This window comes from Coptis chinensis, chromosome 8 (assembly GCF_015680905.1).
Source record: "Coptis chinensis isolate HL-2020 chromosome 8, ASM1568090v1, whole genome shotgun sequence".
Classification (NCBI taxonomy): domain Eukaryota; kingdom Viridiplantae; phylum Streptophyta; class Magnoliopsida; order Ranunculales; family Ranunculaceae; genus Coptis; species Coptis chinensis.
In genome coordinates this window covers 73,854,890-73,877,217 of record NC_141463.1, presented here as the reverse complement: position 1 = coordinate 73,877,217, position 22,328 = coordinate 73,854,890, and the positions used below count along the sequence as shown (strand labels likewise).

General features: G+C 35.8%; 2 protein-coding genes across 2 annotated transcripts; both read left to right on the top strand.

Moving 5' to 3' along the window:
- The first annotated feature begins 11,407 nt into the window (after positions 1–11,407).
- Positions 11,408–15,807, top strand: LOC147482950 (putative small nuclear ribonucleoprotein G). The gene is made up of 4 exons (XM_086580360.1): positions 11,408–11,690; positions 11,811–11,833; positions 15,250–15,371; positions 15,461–15,807. The coding sequence occupies exons 1-4, from the start codon at positions 11,656–11,658 to the stop codon at positions 15,524–15,526; spliced, it is 246 nt and encodes an 81-aa protein (XP_086436486.1). The 5' UTR covers positions 11,408–11,655; the 3' UTR covers positions 15,527–15,807.
- LOC147482951 (uncharacterized) lies at positions 12,564–13,620 on the top strand. Its single transcript, XM_086580359.1, has one exon. It carries the CDS (start codon positions 12,745–12,747, stop codon positions 13,399–13,401), a length of 657 nt encoding a protein of 218 aa, XP_086436485.1. The 5' UTR covers positions 12,564–12,744; the 3' UTR covers positions 13,402–13,620.
- Positions 15,808–22,328: the final 6,521 nt, after the last annotated feature.

The following is a 22,328-nucleotide window of genomic DNA, read 5'->3' as shown; positions in this document are numbered from 1 at the left end:
GCTACAGTTTATTGTTGGTTTTGAAGACCCCATTAGCGATGGAAATTATGGTTTCAGGGCCCTCTGCTTGACTTTGGGAAGAAAACAAACCGACTGGTTTTGGATGAGACAAGAGTTATTAAGTGAGTTAATATCAAATAAGGAATATTATGTGAGGATATTTTCCCAGGAAGTTGTTGATGGATTAAATAAAAGGATAAGGAAAAAGAAGAGAACTCGTGCCAAGAGAAACAAATGGATGGATATGCCTATTATTAGGCATTTGTTTGCGTCGAGATTTGACGTTGTGCTTGTATAATCTCTACATCATATTGTTATACCTTTCTCCCTATGAGATCCCTAGTGGATCTAAACAATGTTAATGTGCTTGGGATCGGTTATGTTAATAGTAACCATTACATTAAACTAGATTTGGAAGATGGTTGCCCAATTCCAAAAATAATGTTGTTTTGGAGTAGGAATAGTCTAGAAATAGCAAAAGGCTAGGAGATTCTAGTGAAAACCCGTTTGGAGGCATTCCAAGGGTTGAATGTTTAGGGGATTGCTCAAGCAGAAGCTTTCAAAGGAGATCCAATTTTTGTCGATTAATGTAGTTGGGCAAATAGATGTTTGAAATACTTTATACTTTTACAGAGGATACATGAAGAAACATTTTTTGTGAGGATCGGAAGAATTTTTGTAAAGACGTTGATAGGATGGAATTGAGTTTCTTATATATTTTGGAACCAAACATTTTACATGTTTAAATTGATGTTTCGACTTTCATTGTTTACTTGTATTGGTTTGGAACATTTTGCCAAATTTTCAAATTAGTTAGAGTTTTAATTTCGATCAAAACTAACCTAAAAAAAAAGATGTTCAGATTAGGCTAAGTCTACTGTCTACATTGGATGGTTGGACTGGACCGTCTTATAAAGAGAGGATATTGTGTTGGTCCGGTATTAAGAACGGTTTATTAGAACCAACTTTAAAAGAAAAGACGTTCAGATTAGACTAACTCTGTCTGCATTGGATGGATAGACTGGACCGTCTTATAAATAGAGGAGATTGTGTTGGTCCTGCATTAATAACGATTTATTAGAACCAACCTAAACAAAAAAGACATTAAGCTTAGGCTAACTCTGTCTACATTTGATGGTTAGACTAGACCGTCTTATAAAAAGAGGAGATTGTTTGAAGACTAACCTATCTCGTTTTGGATAGCTGATATGAACTGTTTAGTTGGTCAAAATTGGTCAAGTTTAGTAATTCGCTAAAATTTGGTTCACAGTGGCTGACAAAATCTTGATTTTAAGACAATAATTAAAAAAACATTACTAACCATTAATTGTTTGTACACTTAATTGTTATATATTTATTTTATGGTCTTCCCCACTACACTATAGGTGTACATATGAGTTCAGGGTTTAAGGTTTATGAGTAAGGTTTTGTACTTTACAGAGATGTGAATGAAATTGAATTTGAACAACATATTTTTTTCTTTAATTCAAAATTTATTATTGAATTTTGGCTCACAAAATTATTTTTGGAATTTAAATACACGACTCAGTTTAGGGTTTAGGGTTTATAAACTGTTTAGTTGGTCAAAATTGGTCAATTTTTAGTAATTCATTAAAATTTGGTTCACAGTGGCTGACAAAATCTTGATTTTAAGACAATAATTAAAAAAACATTACTAACCATTGTTTGTACGTACATCTAAATGTTACATATTTTATGGTTTTTCCCACTACACTATAGGTGTACATATGAGTTAATGGTTTAAGGTTTATGGGTAAGGTTTTGTACTTTACAAAGATGTGAATGAAATTGAATTTGAACAACAATTTTTTTTCTTTAATTCAAAATTTATTATTGAATTTTGGCTCACAAAATTATTTTTGGAATTTAAATACACAACTCAGTTTTGGGTTTTGGGTTTTGGGTTTTGGGTTTTGGGTTTTGGGTTTTGGGTTTTGGGTTCAGAGCATATAGTGAAGGAAAACTTTGATTCAAATTTTTTTGGCCAATTGTTTTTTTTTTTTTTTTTTTTTTAAATATGAAGTCTTGAATATGAAATTTAAATTGAAACTTCCCGCCCAAAATTTAAATTTTGAATTTGAATTTAAAATTTTAATAAAATTTTGAAAACAATATTTTGGTAATTTGGTTTGTATTCTTCATTTCATGTTCAATACAATATGAAAACATGAATTGAATTGAAATTGGAGTTAGTGATAACACAAAACCAGACAAGTTGATCATGGGGACCATAAGTGGGGTGACTGGGTGTGAGATAACATAAGCTATCTGAATGATACAGTACTCCCCATTTTGCCGCTTTTAGTTAAAAGCAAGTTTTGCCAAATAAATTAACTTATCCTCTCAATCTCCATACTACCTTCCTTTTCGGGTAAATTCCTCCACTGATTAGCAGTGCGAGTTCTAGCAAGTTGGTGTTCCTCCACTGCTTTTGGGTAAAATCCTCCACTAATAACAGTGTGAGTTCTAAAAGCTTGGATAATTCGGCATTGCTTCTCCACTCTCTCTATTCCCAGGCTCCATCACTTTTCAGGTAAAATCCCACACTGATACACAGTGTGTGTTCTAATAAAAAAATCAATCATGGACCTTTATGAGTTCGAGAAGCCCAAACAAACTTTGAGCGAGATACAGCCACAACATAACCTTTCAACCCCCAACGAGAATGACGCTGAAGAAGCTCAATCAGGAACTCTAAGAGTTTCATACGCGGATGCCGCAAAACATCAACTTCGGCAACCGGTGGAACTCCAGGAACTCCCAATCCCCGAAAAAATGGGAGAATACCCAGCAATCACTATCCCAGAGAAAGCTTACGAAAAGGGTTTGCTGTTTTGCAAACACTGTTTGGTGGGAAGAATAGATTTGCAAAAAGTTTCGCTGGATAGAGTCAGAGCAATTGCTTTACAACTCTGGAAACCAATAGGAGAATGGCTTATCACTCCCATTGGAAAAGGTTTCCTTTTTCTCCGATTTTCGAATGCAGATGATCTAAACAGAGTCTGGGCGAACTGATCATGGGACTTTGATAAAATGCCTATGAGAATTAGCCAATGGACTACAAACTTCAATCCCGACAGCCAAAGGCAATCTCATGGCTTGGTTTGGATTAGACTGCCTGGCCTCAGCCAGGAATATTGGGATCCGAAGGCACTGATGTCCATTGCTCGGAGAGTGGGGTACCCTATGCAAATCGATGAGAAAACCCTCAATAGAGAGTATGGATACTTTGCCAACATTTTGGTTGACGTGGACCTCTTTATACTGATCCCGGATCAAATTTATGTCGGGACGAAGAATACCAATTTCTGGCAAATAGTGGAGGTGGGCAAACTTCTAAAAATGTGCACACATTGCAAAATTATGGGACATTTGGTAACATAATGTAGGAGGCTTATAAGTGATATGCAGCATAACAAAGACAAGGGAAACAAGGATAAGGAGGTTGTAGTGGATGCCACTCCCCCATTAGAACCAATGGGAGAAAAAAGACTCAGAAGACATGGAAGGTAAAAGAACACAGGGGAGTCTAGTAAGCAGGGGAGTCCATATGGAGGGCGAAAAACACTGAAAAGCCCAAGGAAGTGCAGACACAAAATCAGTTTGAGGGGCTTGAAGTGAATGAGATTCACACTGTTGAGGATCAAGATCAATTTGTTGTTGAACATGAGGACCAGGAACACCTTTCTGCAGAGAAATCTCAGGAGTTTATCACTGTGAAGGTAGTGGAGAATTTCACTGCAGAGAATTTTTCTTCAGAGGGTGCGACTGAGAATTTTTCCCCAAATGCGCATACAAAAGTAGCGACTGAAAAGATTGATGTTATGATTGTGAATTCAATAGTGGAACAAGATTTAAACCCTCAAGCTACATGTGATGTGTCTGCTACAACATCGACTGAGACCGAGGCTTCTCTAGATGAGTCCCTTGTGGCAAGAGTGACTTCAGGACCGGCAGAAAATGGGGCTATGGTTACTACGGCAGCAGCACCGTTAATATCTCTAGTTATGGGGATTCCGGCCTCTCTAGTTCAAAAAGAACTTACACCTAACATAGTGCCTAACTTCATATCCAATAATGAAGAGGTTGTTGGTTTAAAGGTCTTGAATACTTCTACTGTGGGTGAGATTTTTGCTTTCCCACCGGCACATGGGCCTTCTCCCAACATAGTGTCTAACTTCACCCATGAAAGGCTGTTGGAGTTCAGGCTATGAATAGTAGAGTTTTTTTTATTCCTATTCCGCATCGACAACAAGAACAGACTCCTCGTTTTCCACATCAAGTGTGGACAATAGTATCAATGTAGTGAATGAAACCAATTTTATCTCGACAGCGGTAAATTAGGCAGACTTAGTTGATAAGGAGGACATATCGAATGATGGTGATGAATCATGGCAGACGATACCAAAGAAGAAATATAAGCCACAATGGATGTTGCAGGAACACTCTCCTCCATCCACAAGGGCAAGAAAAACTCCAAAACAAAATAAATGAATGTTCTCTTCTGGAATGTTCGCGACTTAAGAAGAACTTTGCCGGACAATTACTTAGAAGAAATAATCCAGGAGTATAAGCCTAACATCATTGGACTGGCTGAACCTTTTATTATTGCCCCCACAGTGACTCCAAAGGTCCTTTTAAATTATGGCTATAGTACATATTTTGCTCATAACCATACGCCGCTTCAATTCGTACAGGCAATATCTGGGTTTTTTGGAGGAAAGAGTTAACGGTGAATGTGGTTGCTTCATCCAACCAGCAGATTACGGTGGTAAAGAAAGACCACCTTTTGTCACAAAATTGGAAAACTAGCACCAGTTATACTTTAGATTTCCCTAAAGTGTAGCAAGATGCTCTTTTGTTCCTTATGGTGGAAACTCTATAATGTAACTTTATATTTATAATAATATATTCACATTTTGCTTGCAAAAAAGATAACCCAAAACCAATTTGAAATTCAAAACACAAAATTTGAATTGAAATTTCTTGCCCAAAATTTCAAATTTCAAATTGGATTTTAAATTTCAGTGAAATCTCAAATCCCGCCCAAAATTTGAATTTGAATTTTCAAATTGAACACATAAAATGATATTTCTGGGCTAATATTTGACGTCCGTGTCGACCTAATAGAGCTAACATTATGACCTTCAATAAGTTGGACCGAAATATTTTGTCAAAATTTCAAATTTCAAATGAAGAAAGATGTGTTGGTCAGAATGGTTCAATTTAACTAACTTAAAAATAGTAGATGTTCAAATTAGGCTATTTTATTCCCCCTTTTGTTGGTCCGAATGGACCATCTTATACATAGACAAAATGTGTAGGTCATGCATTAGGAACAGTTTAATTGAACTAACTTATAAAAGCAAAGATGTTCCAGTTAAACTATCCATTTATGCCTCTGTTGGTTGGACCGGACTGTCTTACACTTAGATTAGATTTTGCTTGTCTTGCATTAAGATCGGTTTAACTAAACTAACTTAAAGCGAAAAGACGTTCCAACCAGGCTAGCCTTTTCTGCTTTAGTTGGTTGGACTAGACTATCTTACACTTCGATTAGATTTTGCTAGTCCTGCATTATGATTGGTTTAACTTAACTAACTTAAAGCGAAAAAAGCGTTAGAACCAGGCTAGCCTTTTCTGCTTTAGTTGGTTGGACTGGACTATCTTACACTTAGATTAGATTTTGCTAGTCCTACATTACGATCGGTTTAAATGAACTAACTTAAAGCGAAACGACGTTCTAACCAGGCTAGCCTTTTTTGCTTTAGTTGGTTGGACTGGACTGTCTTACACTTAGATTAGATTTTGCTAGTCCTGTATTAAAATTGGTTTAACTTAACTAACTTAAAAAGAACAGATGTCCTAACCAGGCTAGCCTTTTCTGCTTTAGTTGGTTGGACTGGACTGTAAAAAATCCTTAACTTTTCAGTTTATCAGGCAACCTCAGAGGCTGAGTGGCAATTTACTTACCAAAATTGTTTGGACTTCATTTTGTGATTAGCTTTATTTTTCTTAAGGGAGCGCAGATGTAGATAACCAAAATTTGACCCAAAGTTGCCTTCACTGTAGCAATGTCAAGTCAGAATTTGTCAACGTTAAACCAACAAAATATTACAGATACATGCATGGTAAGCAAGCTAAACCCTATCCAATTGTGGCAAAGTCATGGCCTTCATTGCAAGTTTCAGAGTAACAATCCATTGCAAGTTTGGCTTTATAATCAGAGATAGTGTGTTGTGAATTCAAAATCGCAAGGAAACACCACTCACTAATTAAGCAAAGTGCTATAAAATACACTTGCTAACAGAGATTGAAAGCTGACATTGTTACCAACTGAGTCCAAAGTTCAAATAGTACAGCCATGTGTACATGTACCTTCACAACTAGCAACACCAGAGGAAACAACTTAAGTAACAACCGTCAATTATAATTATTGGCCGATTTTCTCTCTTACCCTGTTGAGAGTTGAGATAGACATGGCATCATTTAGAAGAAGGACCTAATCCTTTATATTAAAACTAATAACATTACACCTTTGTGAAAGACAAAAATATAGAAGATGGTCAACAAGAAGTCTGCATCAGATGGTTCTACAAGTGCAAATAAACCATCCATATCTCCTCTGACAAGCATTCTTTATAACTACACATGTGACTGCATAGGCCCAAAACTCATGCACCCCACTCGTTCACTCAAGCGATAGGAATTGAGAAGTTTTAGACAGGAGACAAAATGAGAGCATCTATTACATGTTCCATGAAAAAAAAAAAAAAAAAAAAAAAAAAAAACCCAATTGCATAAAAACACCAACATTAACACCATCATTTCTTTCTTTTATGCCTTATTGCAAGTTGTCATTTTGTGAACTTTGTCGTGTCAATGTTCATGTTATTTCCACTATTTTCACCACCATCTCCACCATTATCTTGACCACCCCCACTATTTTCACCAACATCTCCACTATTTTCACCCCCACCTCCACTTTGTGAACTTTTTTGAATAATTTGTTTGAATTGGAGAATGTTGTATATCATCTTCTCACGTGCTAACATCCCATGAACATCATATCTTGGGTTCCTCTTGTGTCCAACGATTCTTTAAACAACCTTGTCGCTTATGCTACAATAAGTTCCTATAAAGCAATTTGAGAGTTAAATGCATATCACAAATATGACTAACATTAGATATATTACATTTTTCGTACATAATGAAATCGAATACGAGTAGGAATAAAAAAATATATATACATCTCACCCAATTTACAAGTGGAAGTCTATGAGCTTGTGAAAAGTGCTTCAGATTACGTATACGAGGATGGCTAATATTGTTGAACCAATCTATGTATCTATTAACGCAATCTGAGGAATCCACAACACGTTCACCACATTCAATATTAGACAAAACATGATTATCCCCTGAAGTCCACAATTGGGAAAAAGTGTAATGATTCACATTGTATCGCACATTTGTTTTGTTACTACCATATATATTTAGGCTGAATCGGCCTACCAGGAATCCTTTGAACATATCCAACCTGACGTAGCACTCGGCCAATATTGTAGCCTTCAGCGATATCAAGCACACACAATACGCCATTAAAAAAAGTAACCTCGTCTAATGGTCGGATGTCACGAACATCTTTGTAAGGGTCCCAATAAACCTAACACACAAAAATTCATAATTGTTATTCTCTTCCATCATTTTACAAACTAACAAATTATAATAAGAAAGTATTAAACTTATATCCTTACTTCTCTAGTTGATAATAAGTCTATCTCCTCCCGAAGGTAGATCAAAGAAGACATTGTGACCATTGAAAGTGAAGGATATACCATCCACCATCTCATACGAGGCATATCTCTTTTAAAGTCCATATTGATCATAGGAGAATTCAAAAAACGAAAATGTTTATACACCCAAGCCTACAAAAGTATTTTGTGAATAAATCAAATTTTGAAAATGAGATAACTCCCTACAATAATAAAATACTACTTACTTCCAACAATGTCATACACCCGGCAACTTGTCTCCCATTTCGTTGAGATGCTTTTGCTAACTCCCTATATAAATAAGCCAACGCAACAGCACCCTAGCATCTTCGGGTGTGTTAGAAAATGTCTTCCTTAACCACTCTAGAGTCACATGCTCCTTTTTCACTTTGGGTACATTTTCGGCTGTCAAACTAAGCCCTTGTATAAACAATTCTTCTTCTTTTCCTTTATCTAACAAATAGATTCCCTCCATTGGAAAACCTTTGATTGGAATCCCCAAAATTTGGCTCACATCATCGAGAGTAATGGTCATCTCGCCAAATATAATGGGAGATGGAAAGTAGTTGTTTCTTGATGCCATCTCTCACAAAATGTTGAAATCACTACTGCATTGAAGTTCTTCCACGAATACAAGGCTAAGTTTAACAACCCAATAGCTTCTAACTTCTTTTGGAAAAGAGGTGGTTCTTCACTTATGTCTCATTGCTCTAGTTTGACGGTATGGTGGTGTAGTTTTAGAATACCCCTTTCCTACAAAATTAAACAATATTTTATTTTATTTATTTATTTAAAAAAAACGACTATAAAATGAATTAAGCATAGATGTAAAAAAAAAACCTTTCTATCCCAAATCTTGCGAGCAATATGGTCCTTATAATCGACCAAAACTTTGCTATCTATAGGACCTCCGGAATATATTCCCACTCCATCGCTCTCGCTCTCATCTACTTCCTGCCAATTTTCTTCCCATTAGAAACTTCTACCTCCTCATCATGTTCTTCTTCCAACTCAACATTCTCGTCTTCTTCAATATGGTCTTCTACAACCATTGCTTTTTTGTTTTTTTGTATTCAATGAGATGTCGTTTGGGGCATCCTAACTGAAGGCTGACTAGAGCCAACTTTCCCTTTTTTTTTCCAAGGCGGCATGACTATCCCTATATTACGTCAATAGCTAACAATAGTCAAATTTCAATTACAACCCAAACTTTATGATGCAAGACAGAAAATGCAAAATTTTGATTGTGCCATGAATAACCGATGATTTTTTTGTAAACTATATATATTAACTATAAGCACTCAGAGTCTCTCAATCAAAGACTGTAATTAAATGACAAGTGATACAACAATCCCAACATCCTCATAATCTTATCCAAACCTTCAAAGTAAACGTTTCTAAGAAAATAACAAGTTAACAGTGGACTTATAATCAAATGAAAGTAACTATAATATCAACAAAGCTAAAATGCAGTAAAAAAATATATCACTTACTTGCATTGTCACCGTATCTAATTCTTTAAGAAAATGTCATACAGAAATGAATCTATGAAGCAAACAAAAGAAGGCAAAATAACTCTTGTGGTGATTGTTCTAAACTGCAGATTAACAAAAGAGGGCAAAAAATTGAAACTTGAAGAATGAGGTGGTGTTCTTATTACCTGAAACAAAGAGAAGAAGAATGTTTAAGTTTTGTACTTAAATAAATTAAACAATACAAGCAGGTGATACTTGAAAATGTCACAAAGTTAGAACGGGGTCTTTCAGCAAACAAAGGTCATAACAAAATCCTAAAATTGAGGATTAGTCTGTGTGTTTCCGTCGAAACGATGATATTAACCAGAGAAGAAGAATAGATATGTACGCAAGTATCTTTACAGCGTTAAGCTAATATTATAAAAACCAAAGTTTACAGTTAAAGGATAAACACGTTTATATACAAAAAATTGAAACTTGAAGAATGAGATGGTGTTCTTATTACCTTAAACACTTGGTTTTTTGTTTTTAGAGGAGGAGGAAGAAAGAGAACAACCGAAGAAAGTGAACAGTGAAAAGAGAAAATAGTTGGTTTTTTGTTTTTGGGTTGACAAGGCCTAGGGGGGTGTGCCCAACGACAATTTTAAGTTTGGAGTATGCTTTGAGAAAAAATGGGGTCTGCGCACCTTGAGATGGGGTCTGCCTTGAGAGATTCGGGGTCTGTAGGTAGTCCTTCCCCGTTACAAATAGCAAGCCAATGCACCCAATATAGACATATAGTCCGCTACATACTGATATATACTCGACACTAATCAAGTCAGGTAAAAGAAGAATAAATGCCTGAAGCCATGGACAAGTATGAAAAGAGGAAGAGAATCAATATCACTCTATTCATCATGCTCCCTTGCACTAACGATTAGCATAACCAACTAACCAAGTCTTCAATCGTCAATATATATTAATCCGAAAGGGATATTTAAGCTTTCATCCTATTATTAATAGCGATATTAGGCTTTATTTGGTCACACTTTTCAAATTAATTAGATTTTAGTCCTACTTTCTTCCTTGACCGTGAGTCAACATAGTTGACCAGCCTTGGTCATTCGGCTTGTTTTTAACAATATGACCTGAATACCCCTCATCGTGTGACCAAAGCCTAATATCGTTATTAATAATAGGACTAAAGCCTAAATAGCCCAAACATTTTTTTTCTAAAAACAAACATTTGAAAACAACATTTGGAGGGATGAAATGGCATCAGATTCATGCAGTCATCTATCCATCCTCTAATGTGGAGGGTCGAAGTGGCTCACTACTACATTGGTCATCGGCTAATGTGTTACTCATCACCAACCAAAATATCATACATTTGTCATGCTTGACCAAATTCTCAAAGTACACAATTCGGAAGGGATTAACAAAAACAGGTAGTTCTCCAGAGACAATAAAAGGATGGCCAAATCATGAAATTTTTGGGCATTGCTGAAGTTAAAACGTGTAAGGATCATATTGGTGGACAGTACCAAATTTTTTTAAGGATTTTCAAGTTGAGGAGAGTACTTGATGTTCAACACTTCAATACATGTGGTTCTAGCTAGTTCTTAACGTTCATATATTTTCTGAATAAGTATAAAAATTGGCTGATTGTTTGTAAAATAAAAAAAAGAAACATATTTTAATGTTGGTTTCATAGTAATTGAAGAGTAGAAACAGAGTGCATATTATACATACGTTTTAATTTTAATTTCACACCAGTTAATGTATTATACTTTTGAGCATATTGATACATTCCTATGTACTTCAACAATGACCGTTGCATGCTCAGCTTCATCTGGTATTAGTCTCATTCTAGTTGAAGTAATAAGCGGTGGTGATACTTGATTGAAAGAAAATGAATCTCACACCTCCAAATGTTGTTTTCAAGTGTCTGTTTTTTAGAAGAAAAAAGTTTGGGGTGTTTAGGATTTAGTCCATCTATTAATAGCTATATTAGCCTTTGGTCACACGATAAGGGGTATTCTGGCCATATTGATAAAAACAACCAGAATGACTAAGGTCAACTATGTCGACTCACACAGTCACACTCAAGAAAAAAAAGTTAGTTAATTTGAAAAGTGTGACCAAAGCCCAATCCGAAATCGTTCTTCTAGTGCAATTTCTAATTTTAGGCTCAACAAGGTATCATACTTGGAGGCCCAATTAAAAGTCACAGTTAAGACAAAAAAGAATCAGAGTTGCTTGGTGCAACTCTTTAAACCTTGCAGCGGTGCAGTACACAAAATCTGCAGCAGCCTTGTTTCTAATTCATTCACTATAATTTTTAGGGTTTAGGGTTTTAAGGATACAAAAAAAAAAAAAAACTCTTTTTCTTCCTCAAAATTTTCACCATGAGTCGATCAGGTCAGCCCCCAGATCTCAAGAAGTAAGTACTCCTCCCCTCCTCAATTGATCTCTCTCTCTCTCTCTCTCTCATGTTTTTTTCTGCCTTTCGTTTTTGAGTTCTGATTTTTTTTTTTTTTTTTTTTGTTTGTTGTTGTAACAGGTATATGGATAAGCAACTTCAAAGTAAGTTATCTTCTTTTCATTTTGCATTTAGATTATTTTCTACACCTGCAATTGTGTTTTTGTGAAGTAAAGTGAAATAATTTAGAGTAAATTGATTGTTATGTGGAAATATTGGCGTTTCTAGGTGTTACTCCAAATTTTATTAAATTTTATGTAATTTTTTATAGTGACTAAATGATAAATTTTGGTAGTGGGGCAGAAAAGCAGCACACTTTTGTCACATATAATCTGCCCGCAAAACTTTTTGATTTTATGCCATTTAAAACTGTAAAATGTATATATAATATTCACTTACTGGTTTATCGGTCATGTTCTTTTTAATTTACTTTACTATATTAATTGTTTCTTATTGAAAGGATTGGTAACAGTGGCTTCAGTTACTTTCTTTTACTGTTAATAATGGAACTACCATATTGTTTCTTACTCTTGTTTTCTATTGTGGGGTTGGGGAAAAGAACTTCTGTATAATTGATAAACAGTGACGATGAAATGGTCATTGTTTTTGGATTGCTTTATTTAGTGATGGAAATGTTGAGAGTGAAGTTTATGGGAGTAGTGATTTATAGGCTGTCTTCGTTAGTCACTCTCCACTAATGTACCTCATTTAATTGGAAACATTCATTTCCTTGGATTTTATTACATGTTGTCCACTACAAAGGAGGTCCCACAGAGTGCACTAAATGTTAGCCCACATGACATCCCAAAGAATCAATCCATAATTGTATTCCCTTAAATCCTATTCTCTTCAATCTCCATATTGAAACAGAATAATTGCTATTTGTACATTAGACTTTGCTTAGGGTTCAAAGGTCAAGGGTCACTCCTTGAAAGTAATGTCTTAGGATATAAAAGAACCTTACCAGGGCTATGCTCCCTTTTACTTGTGTTTTTGGAGTGAAGAACGCATAAAGATGGAGAGTGGGCAATGGAAGCAGAAACTTCTGCTATTAATCTTAGCTTTGTTCTTACTGATGGCTGTTTCTCTCTCAATCCCTGCAAAGTTCGATGGGTTCGTGTACAACAAAAATCACAGACAGATGGAGGATTCGATCATAATTGAAGCGTTCTTTGACCCAGTCTGTCCAGACAGTAGAGATGCTTGGCCTCCTCTAAAACAGATCCTCCAACACTATGGCTCCCGCATTTCACTAATCGTTCATCCCTTTCCTTTACCTTACCATGAAAATGCTTTTGTTTCTTCTCGTGCACTTCATATTGTTGATAAGTTGAATGCCTCGGCTACGTACAACATGTTGGAGATGTTTTTCAAACATCAGGGGAAATTTTACAATCAACCGACCCATAAGATGTCTAGAAAAGCTGTAGTTGACAGTGTTGTGAAGTTGGTGGCAGATGTTGTTGGGAGCTCTTCACTGTCTGTGGTTGAATCCAGCTTTGATGATAGGGAAACCGATCTCAGAACAAGGGTATCATTCAAGTATGGGTGTTCAAGAGGAGTGTCTGGGACACCTTTTTTCTTTGTTAATGGATTCCTTTTACCTGATGCTGGTTCCCCTTTGGACTACAATAATTGGAGAAGCATTATAGATCCACTTGTCAGTAGTTAGACCACTGATCCAAATGAGAGAGCTCTCTTTCCATCTCTCCAGTAGTGTCAAACTCAAGTTATTTAGAAAGTTTTCGGTCTATGAAATATGCATGTACTACAACTCCTTAGGTGGCATGCTCGTTAGCAGTGTTTTGTTGTTGCACTACCTAGACTATTAGTAAGAACTAAATAAACTTGCCAGACAGGGTTTTGAGGACTACTGTCATTTTTAAGATTCTATTTTTGACCTTTGATGATAAAGATGAGGACTGTATTTTGAATTTCTTCGGTATTAACTGCATAGCTTTTCTTATGGTGCCTAAATTATGTAGAACTCTTTCTGTGTATGGTTGATTAGACCACGATCAGTGTAATCTCATACTTGCCATCTATGTATTCTGAACTGTTTCTCCCAAGTAAACTGATAAGGCTAGATTCATATTTCTTTTCCCCTCTCACAAAAATGGTTTGATTTAGAGACGACATGTCGTTGTTTTTCCAAATTGAGGTATCAACTCCGTGAAAATCATTTTCGTAAAGATAATCAATTTCAATCTCGTGTCCATAGTAAACCTTCGCATTTTAGTCATCATTTCCTTGGGGAATCAACAAAGGCATCTTATTGGCACCACATCCTTTACAGTTTTCGCCTGTGTTCCAGTCTGACTCGATTCCGACTCACTATTTTGTTAACCCTAGTGGAACCCGTTCTGTTAAATTGGTATCTTGTTGATCCAGAACAACCATTTATATCTCTAAAATTGTGATATGGAGTGGATCCCTTTCTGATAGACAAAAAGTGGCATTTTTATTTGTTTATTTTTATTTTTTGTTTTTTTGGGTTTCAAAGTGGGGATACAAATGACATATATGTTAATTTTTCTTTCTGAGAAGCCAAGTAGTTGAACACAAAGGCATATATTAGGAATGCCAATAGTTTTTGATAGATGGAAATGGTTGTCGATGGCAGTTCACATCCCAATCTATTACTTGTGCAGTTGTGCTCATGCATGATATTGAGTATAAAGGTGTGGCTGTATTATGTATTTGAAGTGTATGGTTGATTGGGGATGGAGACATGGAGTTGCATAATTTCTTGTAGCGGCCCCCACCAACCTCCCCCACCCAAAAAAAAAAGTCTTACATTTTGTTTTCTTGTTCAGTAATAAAAGAAATGGGGAGTCTTAGAACTTGGATGTCGCATGGAAAGTATATGACGGGGAATGGGTGAATATGTAGTTTAAAAGATAAGGTAGAGTACATGTATTTTAATTGATGAAGCTGACAATTGATTTAATTGGAACTTGGAACGACGGTAAATAGGAATATTTGTGGTTCTTAATGGGGATGGGCCCTGTGATAGATGAATTATTAATTGCAGTACCAAAGTGTTTTTGGAATTGTGTGATAAAATGAAACCCTACATATACTTAATAAGTCATCTAGAGATTTACAGGAAACCTTTGCTAAACTTTGTTGGAACACAAGAAAAGGGTGGAATAGAAGTTGGCCCACAATGCTCCCCTGAGGGTGATAGTTTGGAAAGGCACGTCTACAAGAGAATCTGAGGTTTGATGAAGTAGGAAGAAAAAATGTCAGATTTTGGAAAGACCCAGGGTTTTTGTGACTTCTTCTAAGCAACTCTACCCTTTCCTGTGCCCAATTTAAGGACTGAAGGGTTGTTCTTTAAAATTACACACACTAATGTTGATCATGCAATACCAAGTTTTAAATGAGCATAGTTTCTCATATTTGCTTCATTTGCAAATCTAGCAGTAGCCTGATCCTTTATTTACTGGTTTTATGTAAAATTGTTTGCAAAGCAACTGGTAACCTTAGTTGTATTACTATGTAAAATGTCTTGCAGTCAAGCTGGACGCAAATCGCCTGGTTGTTGGTACTCTTCGTGGATTCGACCAGTTTATGAATTTGGTGTTGGAGAACACCATTGAGATGAATGGAAATGATAAAAATGACATAGGCATGGTGGTAAGTCGAAATTTGGGATTTCCTTCAGTTTACGATGATTACCTACTGTCATTTTTCTCTAGTTAATTTGTTGGTGAACTTTCCTGCAGGTTATCAGGGGTAATAGTGTGGTTATGATTGAGGCCCTTGAGCCTGTTGCTAGAAATCAGCAGTGAGCACTCATGACGGTTCTGCATATTGCAAGTTGCTTTGGATCATGCAGTTGTTTTGTGGACTGCATGGATGAGTTTTCTGTAATCTAGGATTTGAGGGAAGTTGCATTGTAATGTAAGATATTTGCATGTTGTGATACTATATACTGTGGCCCCTCGAGCCTGGATTTAAGACCATTAATGTAGCTGCCTTATTGGCTCAGTCAGATGCAGGTCAATTACTTCTCTTGGCAACTGAATTTTATTTCTTTTTATCATGACAATTTAATTCTTCCTTGATATCATAGTAGCTTTCCATATATGCAAAATCAAGAAATCAATATATGCGATGTCACTGCTGATTTCCCCTCCCCCCAATGTATTGCAAAATCAATATATGCAATGTCACTGCTGATTTCCATGATTTCCTACTTGGCTGGGAGTTTTATGATTGTAATATCCTCTCAGAATGTTACTACACAGAGCTGCAGAATCCGCTTTCAATCTGAGTATCTGGCTTGTTATCAACCAAAAGAATGTATTTGAGTGTCGAAAAAGGATGACAGGTGACATTCTGGAAGGTCAACTAGTTACAATAAAATACTGCCGTTGCCAGCCACATTAGGTTTGAATTTCAAACAGTGACACAGCTATAAGTTGCTTTTGCAGGCCTGAATGCTTCTCAGTTCTCACTGTTTAAAGCTAAAGTAAGCAGATATCTACTTTTCCTTGAAAAATTAATAAGAACATTAAGTCCCAAAAAAAGAAACCCATATCTAGGCAAACGAGATTACATGAGAAAGGAAGCCAGAACATTTACAATTTCTCAATGAGAACTCTTTCTCAATAGAACGTAAACCCAAATTTTCCATCAAATGGTACATATGTAATTATGTATGATGCAACGACAGGTTTCAGTATTGATTTAGAACACCGAATGTTTGGTACTTGGGCCACTTGGGTGCCCTATAATGTTATCTTAGAGATGACAAAGCAATGGGGGTATTTTAGAGTTGAAAGATTGCTTCTTAGATTTCAACATCACCACTAAGTAAGGCCATGGTGTTTCTGCCTTTCTGGTGGGGTCATTAGATTGAGAGTGAATTTGAATATACCCTGGTCTTAGCTCATCAACCGTAACAAAATGGAATGTCTTGTAGGAGTCTCATTTCTCAAGTTTACTCAATGTCTTTGTTTTCGTTGTTTTGTTGCGAAAGAATATTGTATTCTGTTTCGGCAGTACACTGAAAGCTGATGACTGATGATTATAGTTCCATTATTGTTTGTTTCTCATGTAGTTCTCAGTGCAACTTCTGTGTAATTTTTAAGGATATAGTAATGAGAATATGAGAGGCTTAGGGTTTTTCTAGCAACCATTATGATAATTCATTATTATATGACAAATAATGTATTGTGAGTTTCATAATTGATTTTGGATATAAAAAAATTTGTTTGGTAAATTTTTTTAGAAACCATTATCTCATATTCTCAAAATGAAATAATCCATTAAAACTTAACCAAAAAATAAGATAGCTTAAAAAATAAGAAACAAAAATTATGAGGCCTTCTTTTTTAAATGAGTTTACATATTTTGATTCTTTTTGGTAATTTCTCTTCCCACTTTTGGTTTGGTCATTAAATCAATAATTGTTTTGTATTTTTTTTGGTAGTCAATAATGTTAGGAATAAACAACTTAATTGTACTTACTCTTTACTAATTACCAAACTATACAAATCTTTTGTCTTCAGACGCGTCTCTCAGACTTTTGGTTAACTGAGTTTAGTGTAGATACACTATGTCCTTAAGACAGATTTTCCCCCTCACGGTGTTTGAAGGTTAATGGAAAATTGTTTCCTTCTATAGAAAGCTGGCACTTCAATTCTACAGAATCTGCGAACACAACATAGTATTTGACTAAGAACAGAGGGAGAAGAGAAAGATCAGAACTCTATGTGATCTGGTATATCTTTCTCTCCAAATTCATCCACTATTTATAGGTGAGTAGTGCCTCTTCGAAATAACACAGTGACTCTTGGGAAAAAGTAAGCAATTTTTTGAAAAGTCACATGTTTCGAAAGGACACACCATTTTAGCATAAAGTACTGTTTCGAACCAATGCCTATTTCGAAATGTCACACCTTTTTGACATAATGCACTATTTCGAACCAATGCACATTTCGAAAGGTCACACCTTTTCGGCATAATGCACTGTTTCGAACCAGTGCACCCTTTCGAAAAAGTTTTTCTCATTTTACGTACTGTTTCAAGAGAAACTCATTTAATCTCAAGTGGGGTAACTTGGGAGACAAATTACTCATTCATATCTCAATGGATTTGTGCAAATCCATTTTTCTAACAATCCCCCACATGAATGAAAATTTGGCTTCTTCTATCATAAACATCGGATTTATGTTCTTTTACAAATGAAAAGATATGCATCAGGTCAAGTAGCCTGGGAGGCCTTAAACTTGCCTTAGTGAAAGACGATCAGATTTAATTGGACGATTAGTAGACTTCAATTAATGTCCTTGAACTATCAGTCGTTTGTATAAACCTAGACAATCATTTTTACGCAGTACCTTCTCGAAAACTGTTGGTTCTCACGTTTGTGTTCATTTTGGTCTTGAACACTTCTTGGTTTCAGAGAGTGCTTTTGAGGCATTTGCCTTAAAATTCTCATAGAAACAGCCTCACTTCACACTCACATAGGTGATTTCTATAAAGAGTATTCTGTAATACTCGGATAACATAACTTTCCAAGATATAGTAAATCATTAAAAGCTTTACTTATCCTGGGTCTCGTGGCAGATATGCATTGTCTTATATAGGAATAGGTTAGAGTATATTATTACTCTCCAGTGCTAACTAAGTCACAGACATAATTCAGTTGGCCCTTTGAACCTAGATCTTGGGATCTCCAGTCAACTAGGTTGGTTTTTCTATTATGAGGACTCTTGATTAATTATCTTAAAGGCTTTAATTTAAGCCCATTCCCCTTGATAATATTTCCAGTTGCTCTCTTGTTAAACCTTTTGTAAGCGGATCCGCAATGTTATCTTTTGACCTTACGTAGTCGATTGAGATAACTCCATTTGAGAGCAATTGTCTAACGGTGTTATGTCTACGACGTATGTGTCGAGACTTCCCATTATACATGATACTCTGCGATCTACCAATAGCAGATTAGCTGTCACAGTGTATACACACTGCTGTCAAAGGTTTAACCCAGTTTGGAATATCTTCTAAGAAATTTCGAAGCCACTCTGCTTCTTCTCCAGCCTTCTCCAATGCTATGAATTCTAATTCCATAGTGGACCTCGCTATGCACGTTTGTTTTGCGGATTTCCAAGAAACAACTGCACCTCGAAGTGTAAAGACATATCCACTTGTGGACTTTGAGTCTTTAGTATTAGATATCCAATTAACATCGCAATACCTTTCTGAAAACGGCTAGATATCTTGTATAGTGCATACCAAAATTCTGAGTATACTTTAAATATCCCAAAACTCTCAGTATGGTAGTCCAATGATCTCTACCAGGATTACTCGTATATCATATCGACTTAGCTTGCTCACAGAGTATGTTATGTCAGGCCTTGTACAATTCATGACATACATTAAACTACCAAGTATACGAGAGTACTCTAGTTGAGATATGCTATCTCTAGTATTTTTGGCTAAATGAAGATTTACGTCAATTGGTGACCTTTTTGGTGTGATGTTATATTCCTTGAACTTTTCAAGAATCGTCTTAATGTAATGAGATTGTGATAGAACAAGTCCATCATCTGTCCTATAAATCTTAATTCCTAGGATAACATCAGCGACACCTAAATCTTTCATGTCAAACTTACTAGACAACATTTGTTTGGTAGATTTTATGACATCCATATTACTACCCAAAATTAACATATTGTCTACATAGAGACAAACAATGACACATCCCTTTTGAGTGCTTTTGACATAGACACACTTGTCACACTCGTTTATTTTGAAACCGTTTGACAATATTGCATTATTGAATTTCTCATGTCATTGCTTAGGTGTTTGCTTTAATCCATATAAGAATTTAACAAGTTTGCAAACTTTCCTTTCTTGTCTAAGAGCAATAAACCCTTCGGGTTGTTCCATGTATGTTTCTTCATCTAACTCACCATTCAAAAATGTCGTCTTTACATCCATTTGATGTATCTCAAATCCATGTATTGATGTTATTGCTATTAGCATCTTTATGGAAGTTATTATTGTAACTTGAGAGTAAGTGTCAAAATAATCCAATCCTTCTTTTTGTCTAAAGTCTTTGACCACAAGTTTAGCTTTATAATTGTCGATTGATCCATCAGTCTTAAATTTCTTTGATAATATCCACTTATATCCCAAAGTCTTGGAACCTGGTGGTAAATTCACCAATTCCCATGTATGATTTTGCATTAGGAATTCAATCTCGCTATTTATTACTTCTTTCCAATAAGTAGCTTCTGGAAATGACATTGCCTCCTTGAACGTTTGAGGATTATTTTCCAACAAGTATGTTAGAAAATCAGGTCCAAAAAACGTTGACATCCTTGACCTTTTGCTACGTCTAGGTTCCTCCTCAATTTCGCTTTGTGTAGGATGGTTACTAGTTGTAGCATCTAAAGTTCTCTTTGTTGAACTTGGCTCTATACACATGTTATACGGTATTGTATTGTCAAAGAATGAAGTATTCATTGACTCAATAATCATATTAACATGTATATCTTGAATCTCTGATTTATGAACCAGAAAACGATATGCACTACTATTATTTGCATATCCAATGAATACACAATCAATAGTCTTGGGGTCCTATCTTCACATTATCAAGTTTAGGAACTTCCACTTTAACAAAACACCCCCACACTTTTAAGAATTCATAGGAAGTCTGATGATCTTTCCATAATTCGTATGATGTTTTAAACGTCTTCTTATTAGGAATCTTGTTGAGAATGTAATTGGCGGAAAGCAAATTAAGCTCCCCCCACAAATTCTGGGGTAAACCAAAACTTAACAATATAACATTCATCATCTCTTTTAGAGTTCAGTTTTTGCGTTCCGTAATACCATTTGATTGAGGTGAATAAGGAGCCGTAGTTTGATGAATGATTCCATGTTCAGAACAGAAACCTTCAAAAGGTGATTCATATTCACCTCCTCTATCACTCTTTATAGCCTTAATCTTTTTGTTTAGTTGATTTTCAACTTCATTTTTATAGTGTTTGAACACTTCAATTGCCTCATCTTTACTTCTCAACAAGTAAACATAATTATATTTAGTGTTATCGTCAATAAAAGTAATGAAATACGTTTTACCACCTCTAGTTTGCACGTACTTAAGATCACATATATCTGTGTATTAATTCTAGAGGTTCAGTACTTCTTTCAATGGAATGAAAGGATGATCTGGTCAACTTGGACTCTACACAAGTTTCACATTTATGTTGTGGGTCTATTTTTATCTTTGGTATATAGTCCAAATTAATTAATCTTCACAAAGTATCATAATTAACATGTCCTAATCTACCATGCCATACATGTGAAGACTCAATCAAGTAAACAGAAGATTCAACTTTATTGGCGCTCTTTGGCGCAATAGTAAAACAAGACATCCTAAAGAGCTCATCTTGAAGATAGCCTTTACCCACAAATACATCATTCTTAGTTAGTACAAACTTATTAGAAACAAAGACTAACTTAAAGCCATTATTGCTCAGCAGCGACCCATAAACCAAGTTCTTGCGAATGTCAGACACATAGAGCAACTCATTCAGAGTTAGTTCCTTCCCAGAAGTCAACCTCATCACCACCTTTCCTTTGCCTTCAACCTTGGACGTAGAAGAGTTTTCCATAAAGAGTTGTTCTTCATTTTCCACAACATGATAAGTGGTGAACATCGACTTGTTAGAGCATATGTGGCGAGTAGCACCAGTATCCACCCACCATTCCTTTTCATTTCCAATCATGAGATATTCATAAACCATACCAGATAGGTTCATGTCATTAACATTGTCAGAAAGCGTGTCCATTGTCACATTTGCTTTAGTATTTTGCTTCTTGTACTTCTTTGGCTTGCGACATTCACTTGCCTTATGTCCAGCCTTCCCAAATTTGTAGCACTTGCCCTTGAACTTAGTAGGCGTATTACTCTCTTCGCCTTGAGCTTTGTCTTGGCACTTCCTCTTTCCCTTAGCACTTGATCCTTCCACAACATTGGCCTTTGCCACCATGGGATCCTTGCCCTTCTTCTCAGATAGACAATTATCTTCCTCTATCCTTAGACGGATAATCAGTTCTTCAAAATTCATATATTTGTGTTTATGCTTAAGATAGTTCTTAAAATCCTTCCAAAATGGTGATAATTTCTCAATCATAGCAGCCGACCACTTTGAAGGATTTTCCTAGGGTCATTCCTTCGGAAATGACATCATGGAAGATTACTTGAAGTTCTTGGACTTGGGTTATGACGGTCTTACTATCCGTCATTTTGAAATCAAGAAATCTGCCAACTATGAATTTATTCATGTCAGCATCTTCACTCTTGTATTTCTTGTCCAACAAATCCCAAAGTTCTTTAGCAGTCTTGAACACACTATACACATTGTATAATGAGTCAGCCAACCCACTAAAGACATAATTTCTACACAAGAAATCAACATGAAACCAAGCATCCTTGGCCAAAACCTTCTCCTTGTCGGTTTCATCAGGGATTACATCAAGAGCCTTATCCCACAGAAACCTTCCAAGTTAAAGGTGGTCAGATAGAAGATCACCTTCTATTGCCACCGCTTGAAAAGTTGAAATCAGTTC